General features: G+C 43.8%; 2 protein-coding genes across 22 annotated transcripts in view; both read left to right on the top strand.

Moving 5' to 3' along the window:
• The window catches only part of LOC111860396 (disks large homolog 1-like), a 135,736-nt gene extending 130,877 nt beyond the window's left edge, over positions 1 to 4,859 (top strand). For all 19 annotated transcript variants that reach the window (XM_072699497.1, XM_072699495.1, XM_072699492.1 and 16 more), the window contains 4 exons: positions 473 to 645; positions 1,713 to 1,822; positions 2,186 to 2,277; positions 3,116 to 4,859. In XM_072699497.1, coding sequence (XP_072555598.1) covers positions 473 to 645; positions 1,713 to 1,822; positions 2,186 to 2,277; positions 3,116 to 3,222 — 482 coding nt within the window. In that variant the 3' untranslated portion in view covers positions 3,223 to 4,859. The remainder of the gene's footprint in view (positions 1 to 472; positions 646 to 1,712; positions 1,823 to 2,185; positions 2,278 to 3,115) is intronic.
• An 853-nt stretch (positions 4,860 to 5,712) lies between these two features.
• Positions 5,713 to 17,155, top strand: meltf (melanotransferrin). Of its 3 annotated transcripts, none has more exons than XR_011982636.1 (18): positions 5,713 to 5,830; positions 5,965 to 6,078; positions 6,369 to 6,523; positions 7,315 to 7,414; positions 8,104 to 8,289; positions 8,658 to 8,814; positions 9,504 to 9,571; positions 9,761 to 9,948; positions 10,768 to 10,927; positions 11,577 to 11,728; positions 12,749 to 12,845; positions 13,431 to 13,625; positions 13,747 to 13,900; positions 14,039 to 14,106; positions 14,555 to 14,742; positions 15,182 to 15,374; positions 15,940 to 16,352; positions 16,386 to 17,155. XR_011982636.1 is itself a non-coding variant. In XM_023843798.2 (17 exons), the coding sequence occupies exons 2-17, from the start codon at positions 5,988 to 5,990 to the stop codon at positions 16,005 to 16,007; spliced, it is 2,220 nt and encodes a 739-aa protein (XP_023699566.2). In that variant the 5' UTR covers positions 5,713 to 5,830; positions 5,965 to 5,987; the 3' UTR covers positions 16,008 to 17,155. The 3 variants fall into 3 exon arrangements, 1 of the variants encoding a protein (XP_023699566.2); XR_011982635.1 differs by having other exon boundaries at positions 15,940 to 16,385; positions 16,419 to 17,155; XM_023843798.2 differs by having other exon boundaries at positions 15,940 to 17,155.
• Positions 17,156 to 18,078: the final 923 nt, after the last annotated feature.

Raw genomic sequence — 18,078 nt, 5'->3', positions numbered from 1 at the left:
ACCCTGGAAGGGGACACACATGCTGTAGTGCAGTGTGTCACGGCGTCAAGCATGTGTAGGTACGTCTCCTGGGAAGACAGTGCACTTTCATATGAGGGCTACAGTCTGCACTTCTGATAGGAGTCTAAGTAGCCAGGGGACTCATTCACGAGTCACAGTTAGAAGGGACGCGTGATCGACAGGTGCAGCAGGTCATTGGTTGCAGCTTTATGGGCACTGGGCAGGTCTAAGATGAGCTGCGCGGTTGGGTGAGGCTCGTGGTTTAGACAGACTGGCAGATAGACAGACAGACACACAGAAACAGACAGACAGTGACTGAAACAGACAGAGAGGAGGTTTTGGGAAAAATGCCCAGGATGCAGAATGCAGCTTTTCTTTGTTAGCATATTTTGTTCACTACTTGTGCATGAATGTCATTATCGTATCGCGTCTGACTTCAGTGTCCAGTTCTGACCAACCCTGCCCATTTCAGACACCACCAGGCCGAAGCGTGACTACGAGGTGGACGGCAGGGACTATCATTTTGTCACGTCACGAGAGCAGATGGAGAAGGACATTCAGGACCACAAGTTTATCGAGGCTGGCCAGTACAACAACCACCTGTACGGCACCAGCATTCAGTCGGTGAGGGAGGTGGCAGTGAAGGTGAGTCTCCCCCAGCTCATCATGCCGTTTGCAGTTCCTGACCTGACCCTGCCCTTCCTTATACGAGGCTTTGATGGAGAGAGCACAGAAAATGGATCATCACCTTCTTAGTACAGTGCTGTTTGTAAACACTGAGTATGTCCAGTGGTGCAAAGTAACAAAGTACAATTACTTCGTTATTGTACTTAAGTACATTTTTCACATATCTGTACTTTACTTAAGTAAACTTAGCCGTGAATAGTTTTGACTTTTACTTTACTACATTTTACAGCGAATATTTATACTTTCTACTCCACTGCGTTTCCCCGGAGCATTGCGTTGCATTTTGCAGTGACGGCTTTTTTAAATCAGATGCCAACAGGGAAAGGTAGTAAATGGACAGGTAATGCCGAGATTTCAAAGCTTTTCTTGTCAAAGTAAAGCCCCGTGACTTGAAGCAGGGAGTAGGCGTCAGAGGTTTAGAGTCCTGTCGGCTCTTAGAAACTTTTTTTTTTATATATATATAAAAGCCAGATGAAATCCTTGGGCGTGACGTTTTTTTCCGGTTGCAGAGATTGCTATATAGTTTGTACTACATGCAACACCTTCTTGATTCATTAGATTCATTATGGAAGGTGGCTCTGGAATGACAGGGATCCTCGGATGTTCGTGCTCATGCTGACTTATCGGTGAATCGTAAATAGTGTGTCGATAATGTTGTGACAAGTGTTAATGGCATGTTATCCCGATGCATCAAGGACTACGAGTTCAAGTACTTTTACTTTAATACTTTAAGTATATTTACAAGCAAGTACTCACTTTTGGTTAAGTACAAAGGCCAATGGGGTACTTCAGCTTTTACTGGAGTACATTTTTACCATTTTACATTTCTACTTTAAGTGTATTGTTTAATACTTAAGTGTATTGTTTGAGTACTTCCTCCACCACTGAGTACGCCGACATACAGACGCATGATAAAACCTCATTTGTAATGCTTATGATGGATGGCATGCATGTAAACATCGCTGTACCTATAATGGAAATGTGTCAACGCTGCACTTTGTGTTTTATTTATTTTTTGTTCTCAGGGGAAGCACTGCATTCTGGATGTTTCCGGCAACGCCATCAAGCGGCTGCAGACGGCCCAGCTGTACCCCATCGCCATTTTCATTAAACCCAAGTCTGTGGAGAATATTCTGTGAGTCAGACTCTTTTCTGGGTTAATCTCTCCCACTATGCCTGATGTAACTACCCCAGGTATCAGGGCCGGCTGCTCCATAGTGGCACTAAGCAATTTGTAAATTATGAAACAAGTAATTTTGAGATAACTCGTTAGTATAATTTTATGGTCATTTAAAAACACATTTTCCCTCTTCTTTGCAAAAAAAAACACTTATAATATTGTCGAATATATTTTCCCCTTTCTTATCTGATTTTTCTGGCCAGCAGCCGCTGCTGATAGGTGCTGATAATGTCACCATGGTGGCGTGAGTGAATGGAGAGCGGCATGAACACAGTGTCAGATACGCAGCTAACGTTTCCCTGCTCTGTCTCCATCCAGGGAGATGAACAAGCGGATGACGGAGGAGCAGGGCAGGAAGACCTTCGAACGGGCCGTCAAACTGGAGCAGGAGTTCACCGAGCATTTCACAGGTGAGTGGGAGGCCCCTATCCAAAAAATGGAATCTGGCACATTTAATTCTGTAAACCAGAGCTGCCCATTCCAGACACCACCAAGCAAAATGCACCAAGGGACCCCCTCCCCAGCCCTGGGTTGGCAAAATATTATCCAGTTGCTACCCCAGTAAAATCATTAGGTCTTTTGTAACCCCCCCCCCCCCCACATAGTATAAGGTCAGGCTCCGCCTCTGCTACAAGTCCCCCGTCACATTCTGCTTTCCAGAATGTCTGCTAGGTCGTCCTAGTCAGTGTGCTGATATAACACACCGTCCCCAACAGACAAGTCATTAAATAAACATTCAGTTTCAATATTGCACATCTAGGTGTAATCATTGGTTTCATTGTCCAGCTATTTGATTGCTCCAGCAGACAGTAACCTCAGAGTACTTATTTATGCAGAATACAGCTTCCATTCTTAAGACTGAAACAAGTGTTACAGAGGATCCAGGCCAGGACCATTATATTCATAGGTGGAAATTAGCGGGAGAACATTTCAAACTGGATTTAAGGAAGCACTTCTTTACACAGCGTGTAGTTAGAGTATGGAATAGTCTTCCTGATAACGTAGTGCAAGCTGAATCCTTGGGTTCCTTTAAATCAGAGCTAGATAAGATTTTAACAACTCTGAGCTATTAGTTAAGTTCTCCCCAAGCGAGCTCGATGGGCCGAATGGCCTCCTCTCGTTTGTATAGTTCTTATGTTCACTCTGTCAGCAAGTCTAGCAGCAGTCCTCGTCGTTCAGTGCGTGATTAAAGAGGGTTTTCTGTCATCCAGCATACTTGGTCAGCACCGCTTGGTATCTCTGTTTCAGCCATCATACAAGGGATTACACTGGAGGAGATTTACACCCAGGTCAAGCAGATCATCGAGGAACAGTCTGGCCCCTACATATGGGTCCCAGCCAAGGAGAAGTTGTGAACAGGCTCACACACTAACTGGTTCTTATTTGTTTTGGGTTTTGTTTTTTTTACTTTTTACATTTCTAATGATTTTAATTTATTTTTTTAGCCGACCTGCGCCGGCCTGTTCTGTTAGATGGTACGCTAACCCGAGCTTCAGAATCCGCCTTTCTCACATACCCGTGTCAAAGGCATCGTGAAATTTCGTCATGGCCCGGTTTTCTGACCTGCCTGCTAAATATCTCTTGAAGACTGGCGTTCGGAGCTCCGGTTTGGACCATCCCTGTTTCTTGCTAAGGTGCCGGGGGTATTTCCTGGCCGGCATCTACAAAGGGGAGGGGCTTATGGTACACTTCCTTAATGTTTAAGGGCGGTGACTTTCTGCAAAAAAACAAAAACGAGTACATTGTATGTTTTTTTTTTTAAGCTTTGTTTTCGTAATAATATAGAATAAAATACATAACGCAAAACTTTGCACATTATAGCTTTAACACTTCTGAACAATCCTGTTTTCTTGTAATTTTATTCTTTTGTCGCTGTTCCTTTTTTAAAGCTTTGTCTGAATTGCTTTAACGTGTAGCTTTTTTTAAAATTTCTTCTTCCTGGTCTTGATCCGTATGCATTTGCTTGTCAACAGAGATCTGGCAGCTGTTCTGTTCTTGTTTTTTCTATTGGTCGTTAATTGGCATGAAGTTGGTAAAATGCAGGCAAGGCGTCAGTGTCAGACTGTTGCTGGCTCCTGACAGGCAACAGAATCATTACCTGCTAACGTCGCGAGGCGACATCGGCGGTTTCCATCGTGTTTAGGTGCTCTTAAGGGTTCCTTTGATGTAGTCACACAGAAACGTAATGGTTGTTTTAAAAGCTGATATATAGAATAATAAAGTAGGATGCAAAACAGCAATGCAAAAACCATGAGGATTTATTGTACACTGAGATTCTAACGTATATTTAACACTCAGTAAACTGCCTATTTTGTTATAATAAAGGTCTATATTGAACTTTAAATGCAACAGTTATGGGAATTATTTTCTTTACATTGTCAGACATATATGAATATATATGTGTAAATATATATTATGAAATAAATATGAATATATTTTCCTTTACGTTTACCACCACCACCTTTGTTGCTTATTTTCCATGCATAAAGTTGAAATAAGGAAAAGTTCAGGCCCAATGGAGCCCAAGTGGTAAAAGTAAAACAGTATTTGGTATAAATCAGCTGGCAAATAAAGTAACTATTACGGCAGGTTCTCCTCTTTTTTCCTGACCACGTGAATTCAGTTTTTTATGTGATGTGCATGGTTTTAATGCAATTGGCTATTGTACAAAACAAACAAAAAAGTTGTGTGTTTTCACCTGGGATTGTAGTTATACCTTAAAGCTCCTCATGGACTCCTCTCCTGTGGCTCTGACGTTTGGTCTCGGAGCAGGAAGTCCGAAGATGCGCGCTCTAACGCCAGCCTTCAAGCCTCCACCAGGGGGAGCTCTTTCGCGCTCGCGGGCCATGGAGAGGATTGTTCCATGACTGCTTCTGTACCACCTCATCACGACTGTAACTTAATTTACAGCTGGACGGTATAAGCAACTTACCAACGGATTCATTCCATTTGTCAAAAGAGGAGAACAGTTAATAAAAACTTTCTCATACTATGCAGTATGGTCAGCATCTTTCTTTTGGCTCCAGTGGGGGGGGGGGGGGGGAGTTCTGCAGTCTAAATGATGCATGTACAGTAATGACCTTTAGTTTGTCTTAATTCTTATTTGAATCTACCCAAAAAGAATATGTCAAATCATTTTAATATAATGGATTGTAATATTTTGCAATTTGATGTCAAGTGAAGTTTTTTACAACACAGTTAAATTGCATAACTGCATGAACCAGGTGTAGGAAACCCTGATCCAGGAGTGCTGGGACCCAGCAGGTTCTCCATCCTACCTGATGAGTTACTGTCTGCCTGAGATCAGGTGTGGTTCATCAGAAAGCAGGTATAGGATGGAAAACCTGCTGGATCCCAGCACTCCTGGATCAGGGTTGCCTGCCTCTGGTACAATCAAACGCGATTCGCTGTAGCGACATCCCGCTGTATGAGAAGGCCTACATCCTACATACTGTAATTCCCAGATGGCCCTTTAGGGTCAGCTAGCTGCACTGTTCTCAAGGTTATCATACCGATAACTGTTTCCTGTGATGAAATTTGACCTCTGAAACAGAGGGCATGTGGAAGTAATATAAACATGCAATTCTTTATTCTTCACATAAAGTCTGATTTACTGAGGTGAATCTCCCTGAATGAAGCAATGCCTACTATCTAGTGTTGTGATAGAATTAGTTATAAACTGAACAAACATCAACATCCTACATAAAACTAAATAAAACTAAGAAAACCATCCCACATTGTTGAATAAATGTTCCCCTTTATAGATCAGTAATTCCAGCAAACGAGAAGTCCGTAGGAGACTTAAACGGCCTCCTTTCCCGTTTTCGGGTGGTTGCGTAGTAGGGCAGAAATGGAAAAGTCCTGCTCTGAGTATTTAGTAAGGTGGAGTCTGTTCAATAAGCATGAAAGACCTCTCTGTCACGGCTCTGGATAAGGGCCAGCGCTGAGACGTCTCTTCGTCAGGTGAGGGGACAGAGTTGCAGTAAACTTTTTCAGAGGGCGACAAGAAACACAGTAGCGCCGTAAAACTAACATCCACGATGTTTGTTGCGCCACTATGCTGAATTTGCGCCTTGTACTTGAACTTGACTTTACAGCTGCCGGTGTCGCGTTTGTATAAATGGAAAGGTGGCAGGGCGGCGCGCGCCTTTGCCCCGCCGTAAACATGGGCGCGTGGATTCTGCTCAGCGGGGCTCTAATCCTACAAAGCGGTGAGTTCATCCACATAAGCGTTTATTTTAAAGCATGTCTCTTTTTGCACAAACGTGTGATATTTGATCATGTCTCTCACAATAAAATATTTGAATATAATTTTTATATATTTATTGTTTTACATCAGAACTTATTTAGACCTACTAGAATAAAGATAACGATTACAGTCTTACTACTACGAAAACTGAAATGACCAAGGGAATTATTGTATTTTGTTAAGTTTTCTTAATCATCACTTTATTGGGTGTGCGGTGGCATTTGATACATTTGTAAATGCTTCTGTAAAAAGTCTGCGGCCAGAGCAGTGTGAGATGGTGCACAGTTTCACCACAAGAAATGAGAAAGTGTGAGGATATGGCGAATGCCTTCCGCGGCGCGTCCATCAGTCCGTCGCTGCGGTGCGTCCTCAGCAGTTCGGCGGAGGAATGTGCGCGCAAACTCACGGTAAGTTTCCACCGCCGAGAGGGCGGGCGCGTTCACGATGCTCCAGTGCACCGTACTGAGCAGAAATAACTCCAGTGTCCTGTAGAAAAAGCGACACTTATGACAATGGCGTTTTTATCTAAATCACCGTATATTTACCTAAATACATATATAGCTTTCATGCTGTAGCTGACTTGTAAAATATGAGTTATGTTAAAAGTATTGATGTTAATATTATTTGGTTTAATTGAACAATTTTCATCATCAATGAAAACCGTACACCTAAAACGATCGTAGACCTCTGCTTACCATACAGTTACTTATTTGTAAGGGAAGTATATTACACGTGCCTCTTGGCAATAATGACTGAGTAATAAATACCATAGTACCAATTCAGGTTGGAAATAAATACCATGGGACGTAAAAGAATAATATGGTATGAGAACAAAGTACCATAGTATAAAATAATATACTGCTCAAATACTAAGAACATATACCAAATGTAGGCCTATATGATCATACATGTATCACGCACAAAATATACAAACAGTGAAAGTAGAATCCAGTGCAATACGATAACATTGGTTGTTAATGATAATACCATGACATTAACTTTTTGTGAGGATTGGAGGTTATTTTAAGGGTCGAGTTTGTTCACAAACATTTGTTTAAGATATATTTTTTGTAATCATTAATTGCGACATCGTACTATCATCAGCGTCCTTTGTGTTAAAAAGTGGATCGTTCGTTCTTAACAATTCACCATAGCAATCCTGTTTTTTTCCCAAAATGCACTTACATTTTCAACATAGAAAAACGAAGCTGATGCCTTTTCCTTAAAAGCGAAAGAAATTTATTCTATTGGGAAGCACTCAGCCTTCAAAATTGCTGCCGGAGAGTCGCAAAGAGATGGTAATGCTTCTTGTTTTTATCTTAAAACTGTTCTTGCATTAAATTGCTCTTCCATCAGTGAACCCATTTGTGTAATATTTGTCTTATATTCTAAATGTTTTACTAAGTCAGTGCATTAGCTAAACAATGAATCGCATTGTCAATTTATAGCATCTGCTTATTAAGATTAAGTTTCTCCCACTTTGTTTCATAGTGTTGAAATTTAGCAAATATTGTGCATAGTTCTGAACCTCAGCACACAGCTACAATATCCATTGCTGGCCAGGTTTGGATCTCCATACATTTCTCTGCTCCACACTGTCATTTTACAGTGTCGTGAGATATATTTGTGTTAGTGACACAAAGGCAATATGAAAACCCTGTGTTATAATCACTGGACGTCACTGCAAGGTTGTATGCTATACCTTTTTTCCTTTCTTACAAGTTGAAATATTTTATATTTTGGAAAATATCTTTATTTTTCAGATATGTGAATAATTTCGAAGGTGAAAAGTTCCAGAAGTGTACTGAATAAGCATGCAACGAGAACGTTAAATAAATGTCTCCAAAACCTTGCAAATCTTACATCCCTAGTGAAGGTGTTATGCAGTGGGCTTGTGGTGTTATTTCCGGGGCTGAGCAGTAGTGCAGGAGAGTCTCTTTGCTGCCTCAGGAGCCCCAGCTAAGTCATGCCTCCGGTCCCCTTGCAGGGGAGGGAACAGCCTACTATGCCGTGGCAGTCGTGAAAAAGAGCGACAAAGCCATCAGCATAAAGAGCCTGAAGGGGAGGAGATCCTGTCACACGGGCAAGCGGCGCACCGCCGGCTGGGACATGGCCCTCGGCTACCTCATCGACAGCGGCAGAATGTCTGTCATGGGCTGTAACATCTCACAAGGTGCCGTCTGTTACCCCGGCAACCAGTCACACGAGACCAAGCCTCTCGTGCGCACGCGCATATTTAACGTGTACATTAACAGAAGCTACTGCATTCAAATCAAAGTCGTTCATTTGTGTAAAATATTACTTGTGTAAATAAAGGCTTTAAAAATATTCACAATGTAAATTGGCATTTTTAAAAGGCTTTTGTGATAAGCTCAAAATAGTGTCTCGTGAAAATATGTGAGGAATGTACTTTGGATTGGAAATTGTGAGGCAATAACGATGTTTATACGTACTGTGAGTATTTACCATCTGCAGTTTGTCCGACGGGCAGCTGAATGCTCGTGAGTGATGAGCAGCCCGGTTTGTTTCTGTCTCCTGAAGGTGTGGCAGATTTCTTCTCCGCTAGCTGTATTCCAGGCGCTAACGAGGCCGGGGACCCGCCTGCCCTGTGTCAGCTGTGTGTCGGAAATGAGGCAGGACAGGACAAGTGTGCAAACAGCAGCCAGGAGAGATACTTCTCATACGAAGGTGCTTTCAGGTAATGGAATCCTCCCACTGTCCGTGTCCGTCACTGAAATGGAGAGCGCAGCTTTCATCCATGAAGCACCTTCCATCGCTCCTCTTCATTAACATCAACTTTCCTACCAGATTTCGAATTTTCCCATATTTAAATGCAAGCCCAAGCCAGAAGTAAAGACCCTGATTATGACTAAATCCATTTCGTGGTCATTAATAACGTGTAAAGTTCAGGGTCATGGCTGCTCAGATCCTGTCAGTATCTGACTGCAGAGTGGAACATTTCTGGGTTCAACATCTCAGAAGCTTAATTTTGAGTCTGATCTGTCTGGTCAACAAAATTGGGGAAATCGGGATGTCAGGCAGCTGTCTTCTAAGTCAGGTTTTTCCTCATTTTCTTATGTTTTATTTCCTTACGGAATATTATTTTGCATAATCTCCATATTGTGTTTGTGCAAAATTCTTTCAAGATGGCGCCGAGTTTGAGCACCAAGGTGTGTTACTGTTACCGTCCCGATTCGTTTTGCTTTTGCAAGCTGCCGTTGTTTGCGGCTGCTCACACTGCTTGTGTATCTGCATAATATTTCCTGTAGATGTACCTTTCACCAGTATGATGATGTGTGATGATATGCTAAGCTGAGTGTCCAGCACAATGTACAAACCTGCTTGGCCAATAGCGTTTCTTCCTTTATGGGTTTGTGCTCTCCATAGGTGTCTGGCCGAAGACGCCGGTGATGTTGCCTTTGTCAAACACACCACAGTCATGGACAACACCGATGGTAGGCCTGCCCCCTCTACACAGACCTGCCTTTACCCCCACTACACAGACCTGCCTTTACCCCCACTACACAGATCTGCCTTTACCCCCTCTACACAGACCTGCCTTTACCCCCTCTACACAGACCTGCCTTTACCCCCTCTTCCGCAGTGACCGTCTGTAACCAATGGCTTTACCGGCTTTGCTTTAGGGAAGAATCCCATCCCGTGGGCCCAGAATCTGACGTCGGAGGACTTTGAACTGCTGTGTCCGGATGGGAGGCGGGCTGAGGTGAAGGAGTTCAGGAGGTGCAACCTCGTCCGGGTGCCGTGGCGTGGCGTGGCGGTCCGCACTGAAATTCCCAGCGCGCTGCTTTTCAACATGCTCCGAGAAGGAACAGTGAGTGGCTGCACGAGAGCGTGATGGCGGCAACACGGTTATTCTACTTAGTGACACTCACCATCCAAGGGTCCCCTTCAGCAAGGGACGGGTGAAATGCTTGGCAAGAAAATGAAAATGACAGACTTTTTACAAGCAGAATTAAAGTCAGGATTCCCAGGTGGACGTGCTGTGTGGGGTTGCAAGGTGCTTTGCCATGTGTTCATATATGCTCTCTCATTATGGGTACCTTGTGTACTGTGTGCCACAGTGTCCCATGACACTGTCTTTCAAAAGACTTTGTCCACAAAGACAAATACAATATATTACAGAAACCTGTGGCAGGTTCCATCTTGCGGGTAGAATACAAATTACTCACAGTAATGTTTCAAAGCAACAAGGCTTAATTCATAAAAACAAATCTTCACTATTTTCCCGTAGAAGATTGGAAATTACCACAATTATCCACCTAAAACAGAAGAAAGAAATAAATCCAATTAGAGCGACCAAACATCACCGCTCCCCCCTTTTTCCACCGTGTTTCTCGATCCGCCCTTAAGCTGCTCTTCTGCCTTCTTCCATTTCATTTCCAAGCCGAAGCCCCGACCTCCCCCAGCCGGCCCAGTTTGTCGCTGATATCCCCGTTAATCTTGTCAGGACCAGCTGCGCTCCATGAACTGGGGAAACTGACAGACTGTGGGCTGGGAATAATTGCCATAGTTACCGAATCCAACTCTCTTTTCTTTTGCACTGGAAAATTGAATTACACAAAATAAACGCTTGTTAGCATTAGCTGCAATAGCTCACGTGATTATTCCCTACTTTGGTTGTTTCCTGCAGAAACACTTCAACATGTTTTCATCTGAGTCCTACGGAGGCACAGACCTGATGTTCAGTGACAATTCAACAAACTTTATCGCGGCCGAAAACGAAGACTATAGGTCCTGGTTGGGACTGCGCTACTACAACGCTCTTAAAGCAATGGACTGCAAAACCTCAGGTACCAGCATCTCCTGTAATCCCCTCTCAGGAGTCCTGGACTGAACGTCATGGGGGGAAAAGTACGGCAGTTTGTTCCATCCACAAAAAGACTGGGCAGTGCAGTGCTGGTGCAGTGCTGGTGCAGTGGATCTGGACCTCTGCTTCTCGCCAAAGCCTGTAGCTCTTGGGAGTTTTACTTACACAAAAATGTTCTGAGGGCAGAATGCAAATTGATTGTTTCAGAGAGATAACCAATCAGATTGTAGAGGAGGTGGGCCCAACCAATCAGATGTCTTTGGTTTCATCTCCTCTAGTTGCTTGGACCCAACTGGCCCGAAATCCAGTTTCTCATAGTCGTTTCTGCTCTTGCCTTTAATCAGCAAAGCAAGTTTATTCCAATGCATGGCGATTCAAAGTCCTTTACAAAGGTCCAAAGATACATTAAAATAAAAGACAAAAAAAGCCTAAATGCCAAACAAACAAACAAATAGTTTACTAAAAAGAAGTTACGTGTCATTTAATTCATTGAAAAGCTGCAGCAAACAGCATTCTCTGGGTGTCTCGGGTAAAATCTATTTGCCTGCAAAAATCTACGGTCTGGTGCTGAATGGTGCACATTTGTTACTCCGTTAAGCTTAATTGCACCATTGCTGCACCTGCATGTACAGACCTGCCGCAATTCCTGCGCTGGTGTGTGGTATCCAATGGCGAGCTGCTGAAATGCGCGGACATGGCCACCGCATTTAACATGAAGTCACTGAGCCCGCTGATTCAGTGCATTTCGGGGACGTCTCGGGAAGACTGCATGCAGAAGATACAGGTAGAGCCTCACCGCCTTCCCCGCTCAAAGTGCTCAAATTTCTGTCAGACAAAAAAATACCAAATAGTACCTGCAATGAAGCCAGTATCTGCTGGGGGCAGTGAGTAGCTCAGCAGGCTAAGGTGCTGTGCCCGTGATCAGAAGGTTGCTAGTTCAAGCCTGGTCTTGGCCACATGTCTGTGGACCCTTGAGCAAGGCCCCTAACCCCCATCTCCAGGAGTGGATGACCAAAGTGGATGATCTGCACTGTGACCCAAAGAGAAGAATCCCACCTTGGGAAAATGAGTTTATCATACCTTTGAAGGTTGCAGTTACTTGTGATTGGGGCTGTACCCTAAAGGTTCAGCCCCAGTTGTACTCTTTAACAGTAGGTAAATTGCTTATGTACCTTTTTCTAAGGCACACAAACACTCTTTGAGACACATTTTTGTACAACTGAGGTGTACTTATACCTTCCTGGGAGAGGATGGTTTCAGAGAAATGCTGCCCTAGTTTCTACCAATAGAACCACAGGATAGTTATCCATCCATCCATCCATCCATCACCACTTAGCTTATTCAAGATCATAGGGGGTCCAGAGTCTATGGGAACAAGGCAGGGAGCAACTCAGGATAGGACACCATCTGTCTCATACCTCAGCATTTTTTGACCATGTGGGGGAAACCAGAATATCCAGAGGGAAAACAACAACAAAACCAGAATACCCAGAGGGAACACAACAACAAAACCAGAATATCCAGAGGGAACACAAGAACAACACTCAAGCAGCCACAGCAGGGGCTTGAACCCTGGTCCCAGACAGCTGAGGCAGCAGTGCTAACCACTGCACCACCATGCCATCCCCTGGTTGTTGTCTCTGAATAATAGTAAATAATGATAAGAGTGTCACGGGAGGTGTGACACTGAGCTCCATAACGATTCTCCTGTGGTCACTGTGGTCTGTGCTTCTCTTGTGCTGCTGTATGATGTTTTTCTGGCTTTTCCTCTTCATCTCTGACGGCTTCCTTCTCTGTCGCACAGAATAAGGAGGCTGACATCATTACGCTGGATGGGGGCTTGATCTACACGGCAGGGAAGACTTATGGGTTGGTTCCTGCAGCTGGAGAGAGCTACACGGGTACAGAACTTCAGCTAATCGGGATTCCTGGCTTCCTCATGTGGTGCTTCTCTACTTCTGTCATAATTTTTCAGTGAAAAAGGGGGCAGCATATGGCTCAGCAGGCTAAAACTCTGGGCTAATAATCAGAAGGTTGCTGGTTCAAATCTCACTTGTGCCAGGTTAGTTATTTTTGTGGGCCCTTGAGTGAGATCCTTCACTGCCAAGTTTGCTATTACTTGTGTGTGACATGGACTAGGTAAGAAGAGTGTTTCCCCATGTGGATTAATAAAGTGTCATTATTATTGAATATTCAAATTGTAGGGGCAAATTTTGCCTCCTATTCTATGTTCTTATGAGACTAAAGACTGCTGGGGGATGATCCTGACTGGTCCTACAACTTAACCATCATTAGATCAAAATTATGTAATTGCAAAATCAGTCACCCCCTTGAGTTCACAGCGATACCCATCCTGATAATGTCCCAACATTTTAAGGCAGCCATTGTCATTACTGAGACATAACCAGTCATCTCGGCTGAAATGCCAGTGGCACGGTGCTAAAATAAGGGACAGTCTGAAGGCTGCTTGGCCTGCATGTTTCCAGGTGGCGACGATGGCAGCATTTACTACGCTGTAGCAGTCATCAAGAAATCCAACACGGATATTTACAGCCTCGGCGACTTACGGGGCAGGACGTCGTGCCACACGGGCTACGGGAGGACCGCGGGCTGGAACATTCCTGTGGGAATCCTGATTGAGCAAGGTCTCATAAGGCCTCAGAAATGCCAGGAGGCACAAGGTAGCGGCTTGTCATCAACTCTCTCACCCTCGCGGCCCGGGACCAATCAGAGCGGCGGGTTCTGGCGGCGGGCTGGTCTCTCCTGCTAACAGACGGAGGTGGGTGCCCCTGTTTTCTGCAGCTGCTGGAGGGTTCTTCAAGGCCAGCTGTGTCCCAGGAGCAGATCGGGACGGCTTTCCCAGTAACCTCTGCGCGCAGTGCATAGGGGACGCCAACGGGCAGAACAAATGTGTCCAAGACAAGGACCGTTATGACGGGTATAATGGTGCCTTCAGGTGAGGCCGTGTGTCAGACAGCCCTGCCAAGCAAAACACACGCGTCGGCTGATCATTAAAACACTGAAAACGCCTCATTCATCTGACACCCTTATGACGTCACTGCAGAGTTTCTTGATGACCCATCTTGCCTTGCAGGTGCCTTGTGGCAGACGATGGAGAAGTTGCCTTTGTGAAGCACTCCACTGTTTTGCAGAACACCGATGGTAGGTGTATCTGCCGACAAATCATTCATTTTGCCTTTTAATATTTCTTATTGTGTCACTTTGAAATAAAGTATTAACTAGACAAAGAGGCATCAGTAACACTGCTAAACCAGCAAAGAGGTCCCAGAGCGTGGAAGTTCCTGCGAGGCACTGTGTGTATTTGAGATGCAATGCTTCAAAAATCTCTTGGTTCAGTCTGTATCACGGTTTAAGAGACACTGTTTCATCCCTAGTATGTCTGTCTGTCTGTAGTGGGCTTCTGCAAGAAAGGGGGCCCTCAGACCATGCCCGATCACCTGATCCTCTGATCACCTGTTTTTCATTTGTTCACTCTTTTGTCTATGACTTGCCGTGAACATCCTGTATGGTTCACTGTGGCACAGAAAGGGTCCATTGTTCATTGGACCCTCTGCATTTGCTGTAATGTCCCATTTCTGTCTTCTTTCAGGGAACTCCACAGAACCTTGGGCCATAGATTTGCAGTCAAAAAGCTTTCAGTTACTTTGTCCCCATGGGTCAAGGGCAGAAGTTGCGAGCTATGCCCACTGCAACCTGGCGCGGGTTCCGTCCCATGCCCTGATGGTTCGGCCTGACACAAACGTCCATGCCATCTTTGGCCTCCTTGATAAAGCCCAAGTAAGACAACGCTGGCCAGAATGGAGAATTAACTTCTTGCATGCCACCTGCTCACGCTATCTAATCTAGTGATCGTCAAATGAAGCTTCATGAACCATTGTCTGTATTTTTTGACCCCACAAGATGGCGTTCTTGGTTTGCACTGGGGCAGGCATTGAGCCCTTTTTTGAATAAAGAGCACCATCTAGTGGTGTCAGAAAATACAGCAGATGGTTCGTGAAGCTTCATTTGGTCATCACTACATCAAACCATAACATTAAAAATTTCTTAAAACTTTATATCACAAAGATCATGCCAAGTACAGTACAATATTCATAACTGAACTCAGAACAGTTCAGACATTTATTATTGATTCTTGTTATGTACTTGTTCAGACATTTTCTTTGTTAGCTTAGTGCAATGGACCATATTCAGCTTTAAACCCTAATTCCTTTAATAGGGATTCTATGGTGACGACACAGGCACTGGCTTCAAAATGTTTGACTCCTCCAACTACCTGGGCAGTGACCTCATCTTCAAGGACTCCACGGTGAGAATAACTGGAGTGGGGGAGAAGAAGACTCACGATGAGTGGCTGGGACAGGCCTACATGGACTCCCTGCGAGCTTTGGAGTGCCTTTCCGCTGCCACAGGTTCGAGTGCGCCAACAGCCCTTGCTGTCATCTTCACTACGGCATGTACCCATGTTTAGGAGGCTTTAACTAGTCATGGCCAAATGAAGCTGCATGAACCACATGCTGTATTTTCTGACCCCACTAGATGGTGCTCTCTGTTCAAAAACAGGGCTCAAAGCATGCCCCAAAGCAAACCAAGAGCACCATCTAGTGGAGTCAAAAAAATGAAGCTTCTGGAACCATTTGCTGTATTTTTTGACTCCACTAGATGGTGCTCTTGGCTTGCTTTGGGGCATGCTTTGAGCCCTGTTTTTGAACAGAGAGCACCATCTAGTGGAGTCAAAAAATACAGCAAATGGTTCCAGAAGCTTCATTTGGCCATTGCTACCTTAAATCTGATTGAACAGTCTCCTTATAAAAGAAATTAATTTAGCTGTGATACGGCAAGAGCCTAAGTAGCTTATACCAAGCCTCCACAGATGGCCAAGAATGACATCCTCTCCATTTGTGTCATGCTCCATGATCATCATCTCAGGAGCTTTTGAGATGAAGCCGCTCGTGACTGTGTTTGTCTTCCCTGCAGCACCGTCTGTCTCCTCTCTGGTGCCAGCGGCTCTCCTATCGGTCGTCCTCATCTTCTTTGGTCTGTAAGATGCAGCCTCTCACTCACAGCCACAAAATTTTCGGGATGCCCTATCCTGTGTATATTTTTACAGTCTTGCTGTAATGCTACAAACGCTTTCAATTTGGTGTCATTCCTTGATACGTTAACATGGAAAAAAAAAAAATCAATATTTCTTTCTCAAGTCATAATAGAAAAACTCCCACAGCAGATGTATATGCCAGGGCAAATATGAATGTTTTGTATATTCAGTTTTTCAATAGCCAAAGGCAACTGCCATACCAGTGAGAATGCTTTGTTACGTACAGTATTTCCTGTGTAGTATTTCTTTACTCATACATGTTATGCCTGAACCCTTTTCAAACTACTTGAAGGCACTTGCCATATCAGAGTATAAGCAGTTGAAGGCACTTGCCATATCAGAGTATATGCAGTTGAAGGCACTTGCCATATCAGAGTATATGCAGTGGCTTGCACACGCTCCCTCGAACAGAAAAGCACCGTCAGAAGATTATGCACTATTTTTGCACTGCATGGTTTCTCTCACCTCCGCACAAACGTGGCCGGATTTCCAGCTAACATTTCCTGCAAATGACTGGCATTACCTTTGGAAATTAGACAATGTCGATGATGCAATGAATGCACACAATACTGAGGCATCAGCAGTCACACAGACATCACTGTATCTGGAGAGAAGCTGCAAACCCTTTTCAGCCTTGGATTGAAACTGGTGAATTATGCCTCGTCATCGATCACACTCGACTGGAGTCTGATTGTGATGGTGGGTTATTTTAACTTTGTACTAGCAATTATATGAAATTTTCTGACAAGCGAGAGTGACTGCAATGTGCGACGGTCGTTAAATTGCTGCAGCGGCACTGCATTGAGGTGCAGGGGCTCACGGTAATTTTATTGCAAATTTTATTGTAACAGGGCATCCTCTGTTAATTGGTTTCTTTTTGATTTTAAATCTATTATACTTGATATTTTAGATGCTTAGACGACACATACATTTATGTATTTTGACCGTGTTTCCCGTTTCCAATGCCTCAACACTCATTGTGATTCAATAAATGAAACGTGTGGAAATATTTCATTAGCCGATCACTGTACCTGCTGAACTACTAATTCATACTCTAATTTAAAAAAAACATTAAAGCTGCATTTTTGATTGAAAGTGTCCATTTTTGTACAATGCATGAACTTGGCTCAATTTCAGGCCTAACTAGTTACATACGAGCAGATTAAAAAAACAAAACAAATGGCAGGAAAGTGACAGTTTTGAAGATCTGCATTACGCAGGCAGAATCTTTAAAAACTCAAGAAATCAGATCACCTTCAAAGCAATCTTAATGTTTGTATGCATCTAGCAATATAATGTAATCATTTGTAATCCTGCAGTAAATGAAACAGACATTCGCTTTGGAAATAACAGACTTTCCACTGGATCAGTATCACAATAAGAAGCCTAATTTAATTTCTTAGTACCAGGCCCCCCTTGTTACTCCTTTTGCCTTCACACCCAAAGAAAATGTGTTTCCTGACTTATCAGACTTACACTGTAATAGTCTCTGCAAATGCTATCAGCTTAGCTTCTAAAAGGACAGAAACAGACACTGCATCGCGCAGGTTGTCATGTACTCCATCCACGACACGCATGTCTGGTCTAATCTCAAAGTTTTTATTCCGCACTGGCACTCAGAAATGCCAGCAGTTACACAATTCTGGGAGTTATCAGTGGATGTTGATGCAGTACGTTATAAAAGAGGGTGAAAGTCCGCCACGTTACCCCCGTATCTCATGGTCAAAGTTGAGAGATGCAGCTTTCCATTCATTTCTGCACGCCATTCACACTGCCGATCTCCTCCATTCTGAAAGCTACTTCAGTGCCGTTTACCACATTCATGCCGCATTGTTCCAAGTTGAAGAACAGTAATTAGAAGACCTCGTACTTCGTCCTTTATGTTTCAGATGTGTATGGTCATCGACAGTTATGTTTACGCTTTGGTAACCCAATGTCTTTAGTGAGGCTCTGTCCAAAAAAAAACATCTACTAATTTCATTACAATGATCTGACCAGTAACCTTGCATCTGTAAAGA

Source organism: Paramormyrops kingsleyae, chromosome 15 (genome assembly GCF_048594095.1).
Source record: "Paramormyrops kingsleyae isolate MSU_618 chromosome 15, PKINGS_0.4, whole genome shotgun sequence".
Lineage (NCBI taxonomy): Eukaryota > Metazoa > Chordata > Actinopteri > Osteoglossiformes > Mormyridae > Paramormyrops > Paramormyrops kingsleyae.
The sequence above is the reverse complement of the archived record's forward strand: the minus strand, read 5'-3'. Positions and strand labels throughout refer to the sequence as shown.